At 38.0% G+C, this 23,948-nt stretch overlaps 1 protein-coding gene across 5 annotated transcripts in view; it reads left to right on the forward strand.

The window, feature by feature from the left end:
• Positions 1–23,948, forward strand: part of grid2 (glutamate receptor, ionotropic, delta 2) — a 594,833-nt gene that overhangs the window by 538,656 nt on the left and 32,229 nt on the right. For all 5 annotated transcript variants that reach the window (XR_005280492.1, XR_005280493.1, XM_038281457.1 and 2 more), the window contains exon 14: positions 4,290–4,456. Coding sequence is in view for 3 of the 5 variants with exons in the window: in XM_038281457.1 (XP_038137385.1) it covers positions 4,290–4,456 (167 nt within the window). In the remaining 2 variants the exon portion in view is untranslated. The remainder of the gene's footprint in view (positions 1–4,289; positions 4,457–23,948) is intronic.

The following is a 23,948-nucleotide window of genomic DNA, read 5'->3' on the forward strand; positions in this document are numbered from 1 at the left end:
GATATAATGTGTTAATTATCGAGTCAGTTTGATATTTTCTCAGGATGTTGGGTAAGGCTAGCTAAAAACCTAACTCATTCTTAGGGTTTAATAGTGTTAAACATACGACATTTTATCTTTTATAAATACATTGAAACAAACAAGGAAAAACATTTTTCTTATCTCAAGATATAATGCAAGAACAACGTGCATTTTTTAATATTTTTTAAAAATCGTTGAGAGAGAAGAAATACATTTTGATGTTTTTCTTGTTACTTTTTATATTGTTTTTTCTCTGGTATTATTTTATATGTATTTATAAGATATTAATATATTTATTTCTGCAATATCAAAAACAATACCAAACCAAAACAACATTTGAAAAAATAAAGACCATTAAAAAAGAATTTAATGGTCAGCATTATTGTCATAAGAGAGAAAGGCTTTATGTAGGGTTAAGGTTGAAATTCAACTCTCTAAGTGTTTGTTAGAGAGTTTAATTCAATTAATCAGATTAAAATAGCCTTAACTACTTTTAAATAATGGGTAAGAAAATTAAGAAGAACTGTAACCTTTTGCAATTTTCTTAGCTATCCTTGAGCACGGTGGTCAATGTGGTCAACACTAGTTTCATTTTAACTAGTTTTCATTGTTTTAATGGTCTTTATTTTACATATGTTGTGTTGGTTTGGTATTGTTTTTAATATTGCAGAAGTAAATATAATAATAGTTTTTAAATATATATAAAATAATACCGGAGAAGTAAATCTAATGTTGTCTTCACTAGCAAAGTCTGACTTGCAATGTTTCTTCTCTTTCTATCTCTTCAATTATTTAAGTGAACATAAGTGAACTGCAGCCCACTGGCTTTAAGGAGGTCACAGGGTTTCATGGTGGGCACTTATCTCAGATGAGTTCACAGCAATGAGTGAAGTTCACCTTCCTAAAAGAAGTTCACATAGAGTGTTTCTATTTGAGCAATTTCTCTCATTAAAATAGACCAGTGCTGTAATCGTAAAACCATTGGTATACATTTTCTTAAAAGTAAGATTTACATTCCAAGATGTTAAGTGCTACTTAAAAGAGCATCAATTATTACATGAAAAACCGAAGGTATACAATAGATTTGTTTGTTATGAAAACACAATATTTAGTTAATGAGCAATTTATATAAAATTATGGTTATAACGAAGAACCTGTCAAACTTTGAGGGAACTCATATCAGAGTAAATAATAGTGCTGCTTTAATTATAATGTGGTATTTGCATGAAAAAAGGGACTTCACACAATAGTTTTTCAATGGCAGCACGATAGGAGAACATTGGTGTTCAAGGCATCACCTCATAGTGCCACTGTGGCTATTATTGTTACCTTCAGTAATTCATCTAAGTTTAGTCAATATTTAGGCCATGTTGTACATGTTGAATAGTTATTCTGATGCATAAACTCTGAGTTTTCTGTTTCACAAAGAGAGTTTACTCAACCTCTCTTTCTGCTACCATAGTAGAATTCTCTGCAAAACTAACCTGGTTGGGAGCCGGTTTTGTTCGGTAAACTCAGGCCCCGTCCACACGAAGCCGAACCCTGGCCTAAACGCACAAATTTTTTACCAAACCAGCCTCTCATCCACACGAAGCCGGCGTTTCGGGGGTCTGTAAACGATCTTTTTTTTATTCAGCCTTCAGAGTGGGAAGATTCTGAAACGCCGTTTTCGCGTTTCCATCTTAAAGCTCTAACCGCATTTTCTTTTACACGCATGCGTCATAGCGTCGCCTCTAAACACGCATGCGCGACACAGTATCACAACAACAATGGCGCCGTACTGTGTTGAATGGTTGCTGCTCATGCTACTCACCCTGCTGTCGGGCTTACAACAGAATCTTCTTCTTCTGGAATATCTCCAGGAAGAACAGAGCAATATAGACAACATAGTTCATCACCTGAATTTGACTGAACCACGAAAATGGACCCGCAGGGCAAACATGTATAAATATTAGTGCGCATGCCCAACATTTCGTCGCCTATTTTTGCTTTGGCATGGCAGCGCCACGTACAGGCCTGGCATACATTTTGCCGCGTTTTCATGTATTCGTGTGGACAATCACATTTATTTTACGTCTCCGTCTTTACGACAAACGTTCTGGAAAATATTAGCGTTTCGTGTTCGTTTTGACTTTGTGTGGACGGGGCCTCAGAGTGTCACCGTCTCTGCTCTCCCTTGAACCAATCACAGCGATTTAAAATGTGTAAACATTTCTAGGTATATAAAACTTAATTCTTTCTCGTACAATTTAGTTTTTTTTTTTTTTACTTTCTGATATTCAATTTTTGCTGCAAAAAATTTAACTTAGAAAATGCATTATTATAGTTCTAACTAGGAATGTGATTTGTACCTGGAAGAATCCCACTTTAGTGAGCTATAAATAGAACAACAGAGAGGAGAGTGCTTAAAGTAAAGCTTAAAACAGTCTGTTATAGAGGACTTTATATAAACTCACGCATTAACATAAGCAGCAATCTTCTACTTCACCATCTTCCTCTCCTTTGCAGCTTTAGCACTGTTTCTCTGTTCTTTAAACACAGTATTCATATTTTTTTCATTTCTTAATTTAAATCTCTAGTTCCAGTGAGATGAAATGGGCTCTTCCTGCTGCTTGATGTCATGGTGACTTGTTTAATCGGTGTCCACTCATAATGGCTTTTCTTACTTGTTACGCATTTGTTTAAGTCTGAGGGGAGCTACTCAGAGTTGATTAAGCTAACTCATAGCTGCCGGTGAAACCGATAACTCAGTTTTCAACCTCAGGCTAGATCAATTCAAAGTTGATGATTTTAATTTCGACTTTGTTAAACCTGCTTTGTGAAATGGAAACCCATGCAAAACTGTTAAAGTAAACCATTTATCTTATGTTATCAAATATATGAGTGATGCATCGTTGATATCAGAAAATGACATGTGTACTGCTGAAGAAGACTTTTTAATATAACGCCCCTTAATTGTCCCACAGTGGGTACATTTTTTCAGTAGACTGCATGCACTAAGTGGGGGGCGCGAGGAGCATTCTTGAATTAAGGGTCTTGCTTATAGACCAAAAGTTATAGTCTTGGCTTTAAACCATTCACATATGCAACCTCTCCAGTGTGCAAAGGCCACTTCTCTTCAATTGAATTGAGTAATAAAACTGTTTCTTTTGTTAAATAGTAGTTAATTTAAATAGATTTAGAGTCGTATTGCAAAACCTGTTAAGCTTTTCAATTCAACAGCCATCATTAGAAGGTACACATTTAGTCTTCAAAACTAATAGTAGTGCTCTTCCCTCTCTTTTGAAGGTTTGAAAGATTACAATGAGCCATTTTGATATCCTGCAGTGAAATAGTGAAGACATTTGTAAAAACACAAATACACACTGACACACTGAAGCAGACTAAAGGCTGTGAAATTACCCAATCAGAAGGCCTTGTCAGCCCTGAGACATTAGTCATTACGTGTGAGCCAAGTGAGGAGACACACAAACACACACGAGCTAAAACACAGATGGATTTGAAAATTTTATAAAGCACCATCAAAGTTAATGACACACCAGGTCCAAAATGATGTATCATGAAAAAGAAGTGTATGTATGCAGAAGGCTGCGAGTATCGTTATGCATCTTACTGTTGTGTTTATCAATGTTTCAAAATCAAAATATTTCTTTATTAGAATATTGCAGCATCCTTATTTTTTGCATCTTTAAAAATAAATGTTTTATTGAATTTTAACTACAGGGTGTATTAACAATATGAAACACAATTCGATCAAGTCCTGATATTCATTTTAAACTCCTTAATATTCTCTGAGTTTTGACAAAAAAAACACACTCACAGGATGGATGTACTGCCACTGAAAAAAGTGAAGTCTTCAATCTTAATGTGATTCAGTGTAGTAAACAACTTGTAAAAAAGGCTATCTTGATTATATACATCTAAAGATTTATCACCAACATGTAAAGAGTGCTTTCAAGATGCCATTTTCTCACAAGGAATTAAAAAAAAAATCACTGCTGTCCCTAAACGCATAATCCGGTTGTGGTCTCTATATGTGTTGAGAGAAATTAGCACTAACGTATTTCTCCCTGCTTAATGTTGGTAAACATTACTGCAAACAAAAAAGCTTTAAATTGGTTCGTTTTTAAACTGTGAATCCAAACATGATTATCAGAATAACTCAGACTGAATTTCCGCTGTTGATGAAGCAAAAACACAACTCTCTGAATGCTGAAATAATACTGTATATTGAATGTCTTCTTTTTTTTTTCTTCTCTTTCATTAAGGTGAAATATGGGCGCTTTGGCTTTGTGTGGGATGCAGCAGTGCTGGAGTATGTGGCCAATAATGATGAGGATTGTTCCTTCTACACTGTAAACAGCAACGCGCCAGACCGTGGATATGGTATTGCCATGCAGCACGGCAGCCCCTACAGAGATATTTTCTCTCAGAGGTAAGAATCATAAAAGTAAACAACCTTGAACAACATCTAAGCACTTTTTATATTTGATATTAATGTGACCTTAATAAATGTGTATTGATAGGGGGAAATGGTTTCTTACTGTTTATCTCAGTCTTTCTTTTAAAATGTAATGTTAAGTACTTAGAAGATGCATGCTCTTTTCCCTGCTTCTTCCAAATAATTTCAGGCTAATACATTTTTTACTCACATAGCTTACTTTATAGTCTAGAAAAGTGTAGATTTTTTCATATTAAAGATAAGAGTTAAAGATGTATGCAAGGTACCTGCAGTATCAGACTTTCTATTTTCAGTTTGTTTGTCAGATAACTTCTATACTAGTTTTAAATAAATAAAAATGTTAAGAATAAAAACTGGAGCCTTTTGCAATGCTAGAAGGCGTTGCTCTACAGGTCAGATGCTAAGTAAAGAAGCAGATGAAGTTGTTCATCCGTCTTCAAAGAAACAGTAAAACTGCTTATGGTCAACTTGTGAGAACCACCCTCTTATACTGAGCCTAAGTTAATGTGACAAGTTCGCCCCAGAAATAAATCAACAATAGACTGTCACAACTGTTTGCTCCAAGGGAATTGATGGATTTTTCTGCAGAGGGAAGTAAGAACTCAACCATACGATGATAAATGCCCTCATATGACCTATTTGGTTATTTTGGGCGATAAACAAAACCAAATTGATTCAAATGTTTGAAGTGTTCAAGCTGATCCCAGTTGTTCATCTTGTTTGGCTAACAAAAGTCAGTACTGTCTTGTTGATCAACACAGCTACTGAATTTATTCATTTATTCATTATCTTCCCCAAGCATAGTCATTTTTGCAGCCGCTACACAAAGGTCATTTACTCATTTCCTCTCAGCAATTGTGCTGTTCTCCTCCAATCCAGAGGATTTTTTTTTCTTGTTTGTCTGTTTACATTAATCTTTAATGTCATGCTGGGACATAAAACCACACCGCCAGACTGCAGCCTCAGCAGGTGCAGTTATTACTGTAAGGGCCCCATAAGGATTGCTTCCTTCCCAACTGAATGTCATGCTGGCTTCATATGCAATCAAGTATAAGATCATTTCAAGAAGAAAGGGGAAATTTATCTAATGCCCCCATTACATTAGTAAAGTTGCATTATGTGAAATAGATAAGGATGTTTTTATTGGTACTTGTGAATGTCTGCATGTTATAGGTAAGATACTTGAACACGACTCAGTACAAGGGCCAAATGTGGATGTGGAGGTTCCTTAATAGCTTCACATCTGATGATGCGTTGCACTTCAGAATATTGCCTATTGTTGCTTTTATTGAAATAAACAAGGAATTAATTGGAAAGCCATGTCTGTGATTTACTTCTATTACTATTGCGGTAATGTCTCACTCCTGGGAAAGCAAGTTCAAACAGTGTCCTTATTTGGACCTAATTCTTGCAACCAAAACACACTGCTGAATTATCAGGGGAAGAATATTGTTGTGGATATATAATTGATTTGTTTCTCTTTTAGATCTGTCATTCTGACGTTCACTATTACGCTGATTAGTGAAGCACAGCATGGAGGTTAAAAGAAATTATATTAGCAGTCTGTTCCTTTGCTCCATGGAGAGAAACATTTCACATTAAGTTGTCTTCTGTGGTCCGATCATGACAAAGCTTAAAACTTATTGATGTCTCATTCATTTGGTTTTGTGCTGATCTAACAATTAAGAGTTGGTTAATTTTGTTGCATCACGTTTTCCCCTCTAATTTTGATTTTAGTGCATCCTGTTTCATAGTGAAATAGCAAATTAAAAAGAGTTCCAGAAATATTTGCTTATAGAGGAATAATATTTTTTTTTTCATCTTGTAACACATGCTTTCTAAAGCCATTTCAAAATGACTATGGATATGGTTCTCCAACTCCTCATCGTTGAACAATTAGATTTGTATTTATCCTGCTAACTGCTGATACTGAACTTTCTTCCTAGTATCACTTGGTACCAGTCATTTAAAAGGTTAATGCAAAGCTAATTAAGCTACTATATCTGTAGCCTCTCTGAGGCCTGGTAAGGTGCCAATTCATCCACTTTGTTAGGAGAGGATATCACATTTCCCACGATGCTGGACAGGATGATTGGTCTTATGCCTTCTCCTTCAGTGGTAATGCTCAGTGTTGGCATGGGTCCTGCATTACCGCTCCAAAAACAAATGCCTTGATAAAAAGAAAAGTTGTGCACATAATGCCATGTTCTATAATGTTTGCAAGCCATCCACAAAAAATAGGAGCACTCAACCCTACTAGAAAGTAGATTTAAAAAAGAAAAATGCACAGTTGAGTAGAAGTTGCCTAATCAAGCCGCCTGCACCGGAGGTCTAGGACCTACAGTATGCACAGAAAAATAAACCCATTGTTCACTCTGTTACTCAAAATGTAAGTGGGTCTTAAAAATTGACAGAGCTGTGCATGCTTTTAGGACATGCAGTGGTGTTATATAACTTAAACCTAAGTAGTCTGTATTAAACATATCAGAATTAAATATATATTATTATATTATATTAAATATAAGTAAAGAAATGTTGTATCATCTTCTGCATGATATTTGCAGCGGATTTTGATGAACAAGCCATTTCTCAGATTAAATCTAAGAAATCTTTGCTTTCAAGCCAGGCTATTCAGCTACTTTTGGGCTATTTGCTTTGCTTTATCAGCTCAGTATTTCACTCTTGTCCCCAGTTGTGTATTAGCCCTTTTTTTTCTATAAACGTTGAAACTGTGTGTCATTGGTAGACCAATTTTATCCCTTCAATTATTGTCGCAATCTAAAAAACACTTTTTAAGGTCATAGATCCAAGGATCCACTTTGCCTTTTGTTTTCTTTTTTTTATTCATTTTTGTTTTACTTCAACAGGAGTAAAAACTACTGAATGGTGTATTGTCAGGAAATCAGTAATGGCCTCAGTAGGAATCAAAGAGAGCAGACTGTGGTGATGGAGCCATAACACTGAAGGGAAATGTTGTGGAACAGAAACACGAGCCTTAGTATATCAAATCAGTCAGGCTGTGTTATCAAGAGATATGAGATTGGCACGATTTTGATCTATTTGCCATTCTCTGTGGTAACAATCTTAATCTGATCAAAAAAAACAAAGAATAAACTAAATTCAGCGGCAAGAGTTGCTTAAAAGAGCATGCCAGCATCAAGCCTTGGTTAGGCTGGAATACCTCTTTTGAAATGCAAGTAGATGTGTTATTCGTTATAGTCATCCCTTTAAAACCTACAAGTTCCTTAAAGTTGTTTAAAATATTTATATTAAATAAAATTGTTGCTTGTCTTTTATTTGATGAAATATATCATGAACAACAAGATAACAACAATAAAGGTTGCTTGTACTGTAGGTGCAGTGTGTACTGTTTCACTGCTGCCTTTCAGCAATAAGGTCCTAGGATCAGTTCCCTGCCTGGGGTCTTTCTGCAGGAGGGAGGGAAGGATGGTCTGGATGAGATTTGCATTGTTCAGGGTAAAACCAGCTCTTGGGTAGAAACATTTTTAGTCTGCTATTTCTTGACTTTATTGATCTTCCAGAGATGGAAGGGGGCAGCCAATCAGTCTCTGAGCAGTGAAATCAAGAGATTTCAGGTCATTCTTCCTGAAAATCCTCAGAAAAAAATAACCTCAGTGGGGCTGATTTTCCAGGTCAGGTCCTTACTGATATAGGTGCCCAGGAATTTAAAATATTACACCATCTTAACCATGTCCCCAATTATAATGATGGGCTGAATGTCTGGAATACACTTCGTACCATTTTTGGTGGTGCACCAGACAGTTGTTCAATCTCCATTCTATTCCTGATATTTAAGAGAGAACTTTAACAATTTCCCTTTAAACATACACCATTTGAAATTATAGGACATCACTTGCAATCTCAGAAATCACAATGTCACACAGCTTTTGACTATAATAACTTGTTTTTTAATAAGCCCTAACAATTTGCCCAGCTGGGTTTCAAACCATATTATCCTGTATTGCTAAGAGCTGGTTTCAGGTGGGAGGGGTCTTGACCTTCAAGCAAATGTTGTCGGCCAAAACTACAGCCAGTCCTGTTCAGGTCCAATTTTATACAAGTGTAACATAGCATGTGAACCATAATGTAGAACTACGGATGGGTAGATCAATTATTTAGAGTTAAAAACTTGAAGGGGGTTTATAAAGATGGCTATGGGCTCTTTAGGAGGGAAAGATTCCAGATTCCATTAAGTAAGAACTTAATCATTAAGTCACATGGACTAGTTGATTTTTTTCCCCCATTTCATTAAACTTAAACTCTACCTCACACAATTAAGGGTGAACCCTTTTCAAATTGAACCCTCCCTTATGATGATCTTTTATGTACGTTTTTACTATTGATATAAATCTCAAGGGATAGATGGAATTACTTCAGAATAGGAGTGGACAAAACTTATATTAATATATTTTTTTTTTATTTGGTCACTACATTATAATTTGTCAATTTGCCAATTGAATAGCAGTATTATTATGTGTAACCCTAATTATGCTTTCTAAGCAAAAAATAGCAGATGTGTAGGTGCAATCTTGCGTTGTTATACTCTATAAAAGAAAGAACTCCTGCTATTTAATCCTGAACTGCCTCAAAGGGTCATCAAAAAATGAAAAAAGGTATAGCAATGGAGTATTGGTAAAAGGGACACCGTCACCTTTTCTTTTTTAGTCGGCTTTGGATAAGAATCAGAATTTTTGACAGCTTACAGTCTTTGCTTGACCATTTTTCCAGCAGTCTTCAGAACTCCTGTCTGGGGTTTTTGTTGATAAAATACACTATATTGCCAAAAGTATTTGCTCACCTGCCTTGACTCACATATGAGCTTAAGTGACATCCCGTTCCTAATCCATAGGGTTCAATATGACGTCGGTCCACCCTTTGCAGCTAGAACAGCTTCAACTCTTCTGGGAAGGCTGTCCACAAGGTTTAGGAGTGTGTTTATGGGAATTTTTGACCATTCTTCCAGAAGCGCATTTGTGAGGTCGCACACTGATGTTGGACGAGAAGGCCTGGCTCTCAGTCTCCGCTCTAATTCATCCCAAAGGTGTTCTATCGGGTTGAGGTCAGGACTCTGTGCAGGCCAGTCAAGTTCATCCACACCAGACTCTGTCATCCATGTCTTTATGGACCTTGCTTTGTGCACTGGTGCACAGTCATGTTGGAAGAGGAAGGGGCCAGCTCCAAACTGTTCCCACAAAGTTGGGAGCATGGAATTGTCCAAAATGTCTTGGTATGCTGAAGCATTCAGAGTTCCTTTCACTGGAACTAAGGGGCCAAGCCCAGCTCCTGAAAAACAACCCCACACCATAATCCCCCCTCCACCAAACTTTACACTTGGCACAATGCAGTCAGACAAGTACCGTTCTCCTGGCAACCGCCAAACCCAGACCCGTCCATCAGATTGCCAGATGGAGAAGCACGATTCGTCACTCCAGAGAACGCGTCTCCACTGCTCTAGAGTCCAGTGGCGGCGTGCTTTACACCACCGCATCCGACGCTTTGCATTGCACTTGGTGATGTATGGCTTGGATGCAGCTGCTCGACCATGGAAACCCATTCCATGAAGCTCTCTGCGCACTGTTCTTGAGCTAATCTGAAGGCCACATGAAGTTTGGAGGTCTGTAGTGATTGACTCTGCAGAAAGTTGGCGACCTCTTCGCACTATGCGCTTCAGCATCCGCTAACCCCGCTCCGTCAGTTTACGTGGCCTACCACTTCGTGGCTGAGTTGCTGTCGTTCCCAAACACTTCCATTTTCTTATAATACAGCTGACAGTTGACTGTGGAATATTTAGGAGCGAGGAAATTTCACGACTGGATTTGTTGCACAGGTGGCATCCTATCACAGTTCCACGCTGGAATTCACTGAGCTCCTGAGAGCGACCCATTCTTTCACAAATGTTTGTAAAAACAGTCTGCATTCCTAGGTGCTTGAATTTATACACCTGTGGCCATGGAAGTGATTGGAACACCTGATTCCAATAATTTGGATGGGTGAGCAAATACTTTTGGCAATATAGTGTATATTATACTTCGGAATTAAATATTATTTAGTGCTAATGTTAGTTCCACAAATCAAAACACTCTCTTGCCTCTCTATAGAACTGCAATCAGCAGATTTCATCTGTTTTAGTGTAGATAATATTTAGTTTCTAATTGAGAGTAGTTTTGTAGCCTGATACTAATACCATGGTATTCTGGCGTGAATACAAATTTAATTTCGTGCTCCAAGCACGCACCCACACATGCACACATAGAAAACAGAAAATCAGGAAGAGAGAACGAGAACTTAAGGCAGAACAACCAATGAGAGTGAAGTTAAACAGCCCAGTTATGTGTGCTTCTAAGTTAAAGGGAAAGGAAAGACCGAGCAGGCACTCAGATGGAGCGGCAGCAGCAGCTACCTAGCAAAGGAGCTGCAAGAGGAAAAGAACAACTTCTGTAAAAACGCTGTATTGTAAATTATAAACATGTTATTCACATTGAATTATAGGTAGGGACAAGTAGATTGGTCCAAAATGTTGGTAAGGATGTGTCCCTATGGTCCCCATGCAAACATATGCTTTATACCTTTATTCCTAAATCTTTAGGCTAAATGATGTAAATATTCAGTGATTGGCTCATGTACATGAGCCAATCATTTACCTGGGGAAAATCTCTGCAACTTTAGAGGAGTGTTTGCATGTTTGCATCAGAGTGTGTGCTCTTTGCATACTTGAAGAGTGTTTGTTTTATGCACTTCCCCAGGGACAAAAGTAAAAATGAGAAAATAACTTATTTGCTGTGACAGTTTAAAGAGATCACAAGCAGGGCAGCATCAGTAGAGACGGTCAGACTGCTCCAACACTGGAAAAACGATCTAGAAATAAGTAAAAAAATGTCTTAAATTAGGTGTTTTTACCGTTAATTTCAGTAGGTAAATGAGATAGTTTGCCAATGGAATGAATATTTTTACTCTTAAAATAAGATAATTAGATAATATGCACTTGAAATAAGACAATATGTTAGTGTAAATTGTCTTGTTCCATTGGCAAACTGTCTCTTTTACCTCCTCAATCCAAGAACAAATGCATTTATTTTAAGAAAAAATTACTTATCTAGATTTTTTTTTTCAGTGAACTCCATCGTCTTCTGATGGTTTGTCTGCTATCGCTCTATCGTTCTATCGCTGGAATAAAGTACAGCAACAATTCACATCTGTTTTTTTGCTTGTGAGTGCGTTAAAATCTGCCAGCCTTTCAGTATTGTGGAATAATCTGGAAGTGTGTTCTTAATTTTCTACATACATGTGACGTGTGTGTGTGTGTGTGTCCTCCTGCATGATTGATGGAGACAGCCTACAGATTTACCGGAGTCAGAAAACAGTGCCATAAAGGGCTTTTCTGCTAATTTAAACTGACAGCCTCTGACAAGTTGTTTTGAAGTGCTGAAGGGGCAAGATAAAAAAAAAAAAAAAAAAACTCCTTTCAGTAGGATGGCTTATTTTTTGTCTGCTTGTTGCTAGGCATTGATATGAAAATTTCAAAACATAAGACCCAATCCATAGCGGATGGACATATTGGAAGTGTTCCTGGTGCACTTGTAGAATAAATCCCAGTTGCAAGATGAACACACATTTTATGTGTAATACTTGAACACAAAGCAGAAAGTACATTTTAAGTTGTGAAGGGAGTTCAGATATTTTTTTTCTCTTTTTTAGAATAAATGTCTAACCTGAAAAGTTCTAATAAAAATAAATAACAAACTCATTGTTAACATAATATTATCATCCTGTCATTTTCTATTGCAGAGTTGTGTGCTAAGGAGAAGGTCATATATCTATTATTTGATTTTAGTCCTGTTCTCCTGAGATATATTGTTGTTTTATTGCCTGGCTGAAAGCGGGTACTTTTCTATCAGCTTGAGGGCTGATAGCTGAATGATTTTAAAATAGAGCTACAATATGCTGCATTTCTGCAGGGACCATGGCAGAGCATGTTCTGTAGCATGCTTGAGGGGCCAAATGACGATTACTACAGTGACAAATCTCTGTCACAAACACAGATAAATCACACCCTGGGGGAACCAGAGTAGATTGCTGTGGTGAGCACACACCACAGGCTATCTTCATTCTGAAGAAATTATGTTAGATTGTTTAGCCTTTTTCACACATTGGGTACAAAACAATAATGGCTTTATCAATCTTTTCAACAGGCAGCTTTACACATGCATGCTTATCCTATACATGCAAATTGTGTCATGGTTTGATGTTCTCTCAACAACTTATTGGACTTGCAACATTAAGCATGTTAGCTATAAAGTGCAAAACAACATTCAACAGTGGTACACCCTACTTATGTAGTACTAAAGCAGTTACTATTAAGCCACCTTAACACTAGAATAAAGCTCAGTAGTTGCCATAGCCTTTAGGACCATAGAAATGTCACCAGATTGCAGAAAATTTGGGAAGCCAGATTTCAGAGCGGGACAATCCTGTCTCTATTCAGCCCTTAGTATACACCAAATAGTGTGTTTTCTAGAAATTCCTCAGGCGTTCGCCAACAATGACTTGTGAGGAGTTTCATAGCTGATCTAGGTTGTTTCCTCACAGTCTGTGTTTTTTAGCTAACTTTGTATGCAATCTATTTCTGCACCTCCACAGTCAATGTTTTTCTTGCTTTTGGCTTATAGAGACCAATATTACACTGGGACATTTATTGCTTTTTGATGCAATCCAGAGTACTATTTGATTGATTGAGTGATTTTCTTATTGACCGATTGATTGACTGATAAATTGACTGAATGACTGGTTGATTGGTTGATTTATTGAATGACTTTATTGATCTCACAATGGAGAAATGAAGAAGAAGAACAAGTTGTCAAAGGAAGAAAATGTATATATATATATATATATATATATATATATATATATATATATATATATATATATATATATATATATATATATATATATATATATATATATATATATATATATATATATATATATGTATGTGTGTGTGAAAGCTGAAGCCTTTTTCCATTTTTTAAAGTAGGATTATTATACAGGGTTGTTGCACAGGGTATTTACATAGGTATTTATGTAGATGGGTATTTATCTGTGTAACTACTGCACTGGGTATCAAATATAAAGAAAGAAACAGGTTATTGCACAGGGTATTAAATGGTAATTGCACATTATACATTGCTCAAGTCCGTTCTAGTGTCACATTGTAGTCTGGTGCCAGCAGGGATGAATAACCTGCGGTAGCGCTCCTTTTTACAAGCAGAGTGTAAAAGTATTTCACTAGAGGAACTTCTCAGCTCCTCTACAGACGGGTGCAGAGGATGGAAGGTGGTGTCAATGATGGATGTAAGCGTAGACAGCACCCTCTTCTCAGCCAATCCCTCCACTCAGTCCAGAGTGCAGCCTAGGACAGAAACAGCCTTTCTCACCAGTTTGCACAGTCTCTTTCTGTTCCGCTCTGCGCTTCCAGAAGCCCAGCAGACAACAGCATAGAGGAGGGCTGATGCCACCACAGAGTCATAGAAGGTTTTAAGCAGGGGTCTGCTCACTCCAAAGGACCTCAGCCTCCATAGGAGGTGGAGACGGATCTGGCCCTTCTTATACAGGGCGTTGGTGTTATGAGTCCAGTCCAGTTTATTATTGACGTGAACACTCAGGTATTTCAAACTCTCCACAGTTTCTATGTCCTGCCCCGGGATGTTCATGAGGGAGTGCGGTGCGGGTCTTCTCCTGAAGTCGATCACCATATCCTTGTTTTACTTATTTAAAGAGCCCACAGAGACCATCCATGTTCAAGTAAATTGTTAATGTTTTGTCTGATTCTGGAGTTAAAGTCTGAAAAATTTTTTACAAACATAATTAACAGAGATGCTTTTAAGTGGCCTGAAAAATCTTAACATTAACCTTTAAATGCCTATTTTTATTCTAGCTCTTTTAAATTAATCTGCATCTAAAGTCTGAGGGGTATAAACATAGTATTGGTTCTGTAGGACATGGGTTATCTGGGAAGCTCAATGCATCACATTTCATTTATACATTTTAAATTTGTGTGTTTCCGGCTCTGCCGTGATGCCTTTAGTATTCATTTTTATGATTTAGTTAAAAAATTATTTGATTCCTGAAATAATCAGATATATTACAATTGTTGGAGATTTAGTGAAACATTTGTAAAAACAAGCTGACAAGAAAGTCAGATAAACCCTGGAGGGTACTGTGGAAGAAGAGAAAGAGCTTCGACTTAGAGAAAGTGACACAGTTTGTTTGAGGGTTAAGGCTTTGATCAATTGATATCCCAAGGTCTGACTCCACTCTGTCTTATGTATGGTTGTGTACTGGCAGATAAGTGATTAAAGGAGGATCTTTGCAACAGTCAAACTCTAATACTTTACTTTTAGAGTGTTTTAGGCCATTGCAGTTTTTATTTATTTTTTCTTTCTGCGTAATTCTTTCTGTTGCTGTAGGTTTGGAGTGCCTGTGTTTAGTTTGTTATCAGACAGTTGGATTGTTAATATAATGGTGCTTCTGCAGCCACTTGTGTGATATGATTGCCCAAAAGGAAACTCATAGGTATGAACCAAGTGTACCAACAAATCTTTGTGAAACCAAGAGGATTAAACATGTAATTTTGCATAATTTTAAGGAATACGGATGAATGAGTATAATTGAATATTTATAGTAATTACCAATATCCAAAGATTATGCTTATAAATTATTTAGGGATTCTCATTGCACTCCAAAACGTTTTAGCTTAACGAGCCTTTCTGCTGAATTCTACCTGTTTTCTTATCAAGATCATCCATAGTCTTGATCCCCCATTCCTCACAGGTCTGCTTTATAGTGCTAACCCCTTGTTTAGCCTCCTGCCCGCCTCATCACCAGAACAAAGTTTTCTCTAGCTCTGCTCCCAAACTCTGGAATTCACTCCCTCCTGATATTCTCAATACCAATACTTTACCTCTGTTTAAACCAAGGCTAACACTCATCTACTTACCTCCACTGATTGCCCTGTGTTGTTTTTAATTACATGCATTGTTAATTATGTTTGTTTGTACAATGATCCAGAGTTTTTTAAAAGTGCTTATTAAATATTATTATTATTAGTAGTAGTAGTATTAGTATTATGATTATAAATGGAGTTGGGAGGAAGCCCAGATGTTAATCAAAGGGCAGTTACGCTCATAGAAAATGACCTTATTGGCCAGATTCTGTGTAACCTTTTTCAGTTTAAAAGTCTGGTACGCTGAAATACTTTGCTGACAAAAAGACATATAGCACCCTGTCCTATTGATTTCAATTTTGCATACACATTGCCAAAAACAGAAACAACTGTAGAAAATAACACATGCATTCACAGCCAGTGGCATCTAGAAAGTGAAATCTATTTTTTTTCCAAGATCACACACGACACGAACATGTTTGAACTGTTACAATTTTAGTTGTATAACAGTTAGTTTTTAGGTGTTTATCACTAGAAACTACAAGGACTAGGTTTTAAAATGCATCTCTGCAAGCATGCTGGATGTGTTATGTACTATTAATAGACAATGTCATTTTTGTGTGTCCAATTTTTGTGCACAAGCTAAATCAGGCAGGTGGTTACCTGATATGAAAGGTTCACTCTTGTTAAGTTTTGAATGTGACACGTATTAGTGGCTTGATCTGTGAGAAAGAAATCCATATTTCAAATGTCACGAAAAAAGTACTGATGCAGTCACTCACACAGGATACTGCCCCTCAGAATTGAAAATTATTAAATTTATTTTGTTAATGGGGCTTTAGACCATAGAATTTAATTATCTGGCATGTTGTTGGGATTTTGACTTATAGAAAACCAGAGCGGTGTACTCTTTATTGTTTGAGACTAAGGCAAATATAGTATTTATTCACATATTCAAGAATAGGTCTGAAGAAACTTTTTTCTTCTGTTTTATTACACTTTGATATGGGTTTGATATCAGTGTTTTACATGATCCTGTCTTTATTTGACTTTTCCAACCATTTTCTGTTTATGGAAATTGTTGTGAAAGTGAGCCTAGGATATGAGTATGTAAACAATAACAATACAGATTTATTTCGATCTTGTCTTCCTCTAATATATTTTGACTAGTCCTCATTTCAGCCTCAAATCAAGCATTCATCATTCCTACTGCAGCCCTAGCTCAGTCATGTGTTGATTTCATTTCCTCTTCACACCATGAATTTAAGAACAGCCTCAGTAAGTTATCTGTCACCAATATGAAAGTAGTTCTCCACTAAGGCTGGCTTTGAAGGAATTTTTAGGTTCTGTGAGTCTCTTTGAATACATAGTAAGCTGTATATGGCTCATAAACTGTTTATTTGTTATGCTTTCAGTAGGTCTTATGAAAATTAAATTGTAGCAACAGTTAATAAAAATCTTGATGAACTGACCACTGAAAGTTTGGTTATTAAAACCATTGAATACATTTTAATGAATATAATTAACTTTACATCAAGCCACCAATAAATCATTTTAAAAGGAAATTCACATGTAAATCTTGGATTTTAATTTGTGCTGACACTGTAAGTAAAGTGTTGAATAAGGCTTGGGGCATAGCTGTCATGTAGATATATTCTTAACTTATCTTACCCTAGGCATCATTCAAATTAGTTAAAAGCTTTCAATTGCATCAATGCACTTAATATGATACCTATTAGGGTCAAAACAATTAATCGGATGAATTGTGATTAATTGATTATTGAAATATTAGTCAACTAATTTAATAATCAATTAATGGTAAACTGGAGTGTAGAGACTGTAAAACATGCCTGTAGCTGACAGAGCAACTCACCTTGAGCAGCAATTATGCCAAAATTGTAATAAAAAATGTTTAATTTTGGTATCTGATTATTAATCGATTAATCAAAAAAATAGATTAATCAATTTGCAATATAATTGTTAGGTGCAGCCCTAGTTGTAAAGGATAACAATAACAGGAATAGTTATTGTACAAGTGATTGCACAGATTGTACAAGCAAAAAAACTGTTTAAATATTACAATAATACATTTATTTGAAGACTTATAGCTAACTTAAAGACTTATTTTTTTTTTACATTTTTTTTTTAAAGTTTCAACAAAGGCTCTGGCTTAAGAATTTCAGAATTAATTAACAATTTTACTTTTTTTCCTCTGGTGTGATGAACTTACTTAAGGTGTATTTTGCAATACTGTATGCTACTGTATTATACGAGCCATGGCTCCCCAGTTTCACTCATTGTTGTCAATGTCTACATGGAGAAGGGGGAGCAGAGCACACAGCACAAACAAGGGAACACAACCAACTCACTGGTTTATATATGTGGATGACACCTAGGTCAAAATCCTAACCCAGGAAGTTGAGGCATTCACCAATCACATTAACTCAGTAGTCAAAAACATCACGTTCACTTGAGAGGGTCTTACAACATCCCCTTAATTAAAGAGGAGATATGAAAAGAACACATAAATCTTAGGAAATCACTTAAAGCATGTGGTTATCCAAACTGGATGTTTGTTAAATCAGCCAAAAAGAAAAAAAATAGCAGGAAGAGGAGAAAACAGAGACACAAAAACATTTTAAGTCCATATGTGTCAGGAATTTCAGAGAAACTCTGATGGATTTTCTCCAAACACAACATACCAGTGAATTTCAAACCCAACAGAATAGACAAAACTGGTTCATCCTAAAGACAGAACACCCAAACCTAAGCTGAGCGGTGCTGTTTTGGTGATCCAGTGCAGTGAGGAGTCCCATATTGGAGAAACCTAACAAGAATTACACAAATGCTATACACTTGGGCCTCAAGAACAAAAGACACACATTTGAAAACAAAAATGTTCCGATTTTGGACAGATGGTTTGAAAGAGGGGTGAAGTAAGCCATCTTTCAGAAAAGGGAGGAAAAAAAACATCACTGAACAGGGGCCTAGGAGTGTACTTTCCAAGCATTTACAATTCAGTCATGGAACTCCTTCCAAAGAAATTACATAAGCAATCCAATCATGATTCAAAAGACCAGTCATGAAGCCCATGCATAACAGAAGACTTCACCAATCCAGAAGAACAAGGAGTGACTATTTGACTTGTATCTGACTTTGAATGTGCTTAAGAGGATGAATTTCCATGCTGCATAAATACATCAGTGCTCCAACTACTGATTGCTCTTGTGCAACTCTATACTTTATTGGTCTCAAGCTGGGAAATTACATTGCAGCAACAATGCAAGGAACACAAGTAAGAGTAGCAATAAAAGCAGAAAAATATTCTTATTTTCAGAAAGTATTAAACATATGAATGTAGCACTAACTAGGATCAGCTATAAATACCCAGTAGTACAAAACCTATGTGATGCTGTAAACTGCATAATGTGCATTGAACAACAGTAAAGACCAGAGAGTTCTTATTAAACAGTCTATTGCATGAGGTAGGAAACATTTTATCTATCCCTTCGACAATGGGGATGTAACAGTCCATTAGAGAATGAACCTTGCTGTCTATCCAATGTATGGTAAAAAGGGTACTCCTCATTATCCATGATGGATAACAGGTTATTGGGCGCCCTTCTCTCCACAATGTTCTCAAAAGACTCAAACTCGAGAACCTCTACAAAGCCAGCTGCCTTGAGGATCTTGTCCAATCTACCAGTGTCATTGGCCCTAATGCTGCTGCTCCAACATACAGCAATAATGCTAACAAACAACTGACTGGTAAACAATCTCCAACATCCTGCTGCACACATTGAAGGATCTCAGCTTCCTCAAGAATTACACCCTGCGCATCCCCTTCTTGTAGAGTCTGTGTTGGATTTCCAACAGGTAATCAGTCTATTTCTGATTACCTCTACCGGAAATTTGTACTCTTCCACTTCCTCCACCACCTCCCACTTACTCTGTAGTGGCTGTGAAGCTGCACTTGAAGTCAGTTACAAACTCTTTGGTCTTCTTGACATTCAACCACAGGTGGCTGAGCTCCATCCCCTTCACAAAGCTGTCCACTAGTGGCCTATACTCATCCACCTCTCCGCTTCTTACAAAAAAAAAACAACTACTAACTCTGCCAACACCCTTTAGTGGCTGTATACCTGTTGCCCTGACATCCCACATCATGAAGGTCCTCGAGAGACTTCTGTTCTTTCACCTCAGGAAGTAAACAAGCTGCTCTCCCCATTCCTATGTACATGCCATGTCATCTGCAGGAATACTTGCATGACTCTGCAACCATCAGAGATGGACAAGAGGCTGAGAAGAGGAAGCTAGAGAACTGCTTTGTGTCATAGTGTGTAAACAATTATCTGATCCTGAAGGTGAACAAAACAAAGGAGATGACTGTAAATTTCAAAAGAAGCACAAACAAGTAATGAACATCACAGGGAACATCACGGATCGTGTCCTCCCCATCTGGATCACAAGGGGCATCCTAGTCTGTGAACGACTCACAGTCCCGCTGTGCACCTGCTGTCTTTTCCTTTACCAGAGAAACATCCTTGGGAATCAGTTTCAATAAATTGTGATCTAATTCCCCAGTGGGGGAAGGGCTGTGGCATCGTATGCATTTTTTGCATCAGCATACAGGAGTTCCAGTTTTTTCTACTGTCTGTTGGGACAGTCAATGTACTGGTAGAAATTATTTAAAACTTGTATCCAGTCAGGCATGGTTAAAATCACCTTTACTTGCCATAAATGCATCTGGCTGTTTCGTTAGTAATTTGGCCGCAGTGCTGCTGATGATGTCACAGGCCACCGCTGCATCAGCTGACGGGGGAATATATAGAAAAATCACAAGGCCCAATGTAAACTCCCTCTGTAAATAGTAAATAGGATTACATCATCTCTCACTCACATAAAGTGCAAGCCCACCTCAATTCTTCCTACTGTTAGCATTGGGCTCGTGAATGTGATGTCAGCTGAGCAATGGTTATTACATGAAGGTTAGTAAAAGCAGCATTACTGTAGGAACAGTGTATTTTTGTTTTGTCAAATAATCTAAGACAGAAGAACTCCTATGACAAATTGCTGGGGTGTAGTCAGCAGCTACAATTGGTCTCACGATCGTAAGGGAAAAATGGATCCCGCCAGCAGGGTGTTTGTTTTGTTTTTCTGTGTGAAAAAAGAACATGGAGCACAGGTGACAGAGGTAACAAAGAGGCGCTGGATGGCATCGGTGGTGGCAGTCAGGCTAACTAACATTACCTTTTGTACATCTTAGACATGCAGCAGTTGAAACAATACCTGCTGGGTTATTTGCATGCCAGAGAGCTACCATAGGGGAGATCTCTGCACCTGCCACCTCACAGATTGTAACAGGTCAGATGGCAAAGATGAAAGAAACAGAACTGAGTGTGGATAAAGCTGAACAAAAGTCGGAGGTGGGTGAAAACGTTCATAGGGATCATTTTGTTAATTTTGTCTTTTTTTCAAACAACCACTGTTTGGCAGTTCTATCTCCAGCTGTCTACGTGCGAAAGGCGGGTTACACCCTGGACAGGTCGCCAGTCCATTGTAGGACAGGGATCAGCAAGTGAAGCCAAATTTCACTAAAATATGAATGTAGAATATGCTACACTAGCAGTATTTTCTCTGGGTCTTCAACAGTGCCGCAAACACATTCATCTCATTTCCTAGATACCTAACATTTCCTATTAAAATTACTGGGACCACTGGATTATGTCTCCTCCTTTTTCTACTTTTGTTTGACCCCAGATCTACAACACCTGTGTTCCCTCCACATCTCCTGCGGGATCACAGGTCTGCGACTGGGCAGCAGCACAGGCTTAAATAGTGCAAATAGCTGTTCGCGAGGCTAAACATAACCTTTGCTCCTCTTGGAGCAAATTCTCAGTTACAAAGAGAAGAAAAAGTAACAGAAGAACTCGGAGAAAACTTAGCACAGCCAACGTCATATTGTTTAAGAGTAAGAAGGAGATGCAGATGAGGAAAAAAATGAACAAAAAAAACATTAAGTTAAAAAAACATGACAGAAGCTGCTGCCACAGGCTGCCACTCAGCACGGCGCCATCATATTTAAATTTCATTGCAGCATGGCTTGGCTGAAGATCCCATTGTGTGCATATTAAATGTGAAGGAATATCAGTAATAAAGAGTTATTTAACTATAACAGTATATCTTCCTGTGCCATCTGAAAACATGACGCTAATATGTTGTTTTGATAGTGGTTATAGTTTTCTGTGGGTTTTGGAATGCATAAATAGAAATTTTGTTGCAGTAGATAATTTCAAATATTTAATGCCAGAAACCAGTGTTTCTATTGTAATACCTGACCTCTCTCATTACTAAGTGCATGGGTCTTCACCAGTTTGTCAGAGTCAAAGTCATCCCACACATATTCATTCAATAATCTGTATTAATCTTTGTTAATAACATCAGTCTCTCTCTCTTGCTCTCTCTTTCTCTTGCTTCTGATTTTGAAATGTTTAATGGTAGTTAATGAGATGCTGTACTTCTCTATGGTTTGGCTATAATGTATTCCAGTTCACCCACACACTGTGGCTTAATGATGCTTAATTGAAAACTTCACTGACATAGTGTATAACATTGGACCCTGAAAGTGTTAATTGGAATAATTAAGCTCTCAAAACTTTACTCATGGGACCAAAGACCCCAGAGTGAATAAGCTCTTTTTTTTTTTCTTTCTTTTGTCCTATTGCTGAGCTTTATAAAAGGGTCTGACTTTTTGGGGTCCACAATGCATGGAGATTGTGGCATGGAAAATAAGTACTGAAAATTAGTAGTTGTAATTGGTCAAGTAGCTTAGAAATACTAGAAAAAATGTAGAGATTTATTTGAGGAGGTTTTATCTGAAGTGATGACGAGAGTGAGAGTTACACTGACTCGTCAATGATGGAATTTCATTTTAAAACTTTCCATATCCACTTTATATTTAAATAGGGTATTAGGATTTTTAGCACCATTACATTAGCAAAGAGACGTCCTAGTCCACAATTGCACAGGGGGCCTACCAGGTGTCAGTGACGGGGCCCCCAAGAGGTCGGGGGCCCCTAAGCAACTGCATACTCTACTTAGCGATAGTTACACCATTAATCCTTGTTAATGTTTATTTGTTTTATTCAGACAGGGTTTCTGAGCAGCACAGACAGGAAAGGTTATCCCTGCTTTAGAAATTGAAGACTTTTTACTTTGATGATTAAGCATAGAAAAAATTAAGGATTTTCCCCTCACCAGATTTAAGTTTACAACACTTTTAAATCTAAAAAAAAAAAGTCTAATCCTTCCAAAACTGATTTCAAAGCTGAGTCAAACAAGAACTGTTCAATAGTTGTTGCCATCTTCCTCGTTGTGCTTTTTCCAGCAACGCGCTGCTTTGTCCCACCCTAAAAACCCCGCCAACTTTGCATCCAAAAATTCAAAACACATCTCCTGGTTGAGATTGGTCTGCCAATTCTAGGGCATGGGGCATTGATCAAGCTAGACCCACTCGCAGGAAAAAATGATTTTGCCCACTGGCGGGTGAGGCTAGTTTTGTAATGAGCCAGTCAGAAGACCCAAAGTTTCAGCCAGAACACAGAATAATGATTTAAACAGTTTATTAAAAACTCAGGACATCAGGAGCACATCCACCGTGGGTCAGGGATTTCTTAAAAGAGTCCTCCCTTCAGCAGCATGAATAGAGCAGATTTCTCCTTAAAACTGTTGTTGGGTGGCCAACAGTTGGGTGGCTTGGAGCACAGAGGCAGGAATTAGGTCCAGGAAGCCAGACTCAGGCTTTAGTGAACAGGGAGCTTGGCAGGAGGCAGAAGTCAAGAGGCAGAAACAGGGTCGTTGTCCAGAGGGCAGAGAAATCCAAAAGGGGCTAGGCAAAAAGGGAAAATCCGTGAAGCAAAGACTTGGTCAGGTAACTTTAAGTGCTGGATACTGCTTGCTAGTTGGTTTGCAATTATCTGGCCCTGTCTGCCTGCCACAGGCTGTCTTATAACTGCTTGAACACAGGTGAGAGACATTCTGCTGATTGCACTGCAGTGCAGCAGGCAGCAGCTGGAGATGATTGCTCACAGGGAGAGCAGAGCAGGCAGACAGGCCAGAATCATAACAGTACCCCCTCCTCAAGGTCCGGCTCCGGACGGACCACCAGGCTGATCAGGGTGGAGGTGGTGGAAGTCCCTGATGAGAGTCCGGTCAAGGATAAAACGGCCTGGAATCCAAGTCCGTTCCTCTGGTCCATATCCTTCCCAGTCCACCAGATATTGGACCCCCCGTCCCCGCCTCCTGGATCGGAGGATGCGGCGGACCGTGTAGATAGGGTCACCATCCAAAAACCGGGGCGGAGGAAGGGGGTCAGAGGTGGGCCCAAAGCGAGGTGGGACATAGGGCTTTACCCGGGACACATGGAATGTAGGTGTAATCCGCATAGACCGGGGTAACTGGAGACGGACAGCCACTGGGTTCACAACCTTGGCAATTGGGAAAGGG

The sequence above is a fragment of the Cyprinodon tularosa genome, unplaced genomic scaffold (assembly GCF_016077235.1).
Source record: "Cyprinodon tularosa strain WSP-4 unplaced genomic scaffold, ASM1607723v1 ctg171, whole genome shotgun sequence".
In the NCBI taxonomy this organism is placed as follows: Eukaryota; Metazoa; Chordata; class Actinopteri; order Cyprinodontiformes; family Cyprinodontidae; genus Cyprinodon; species Cyprinodon tularosa.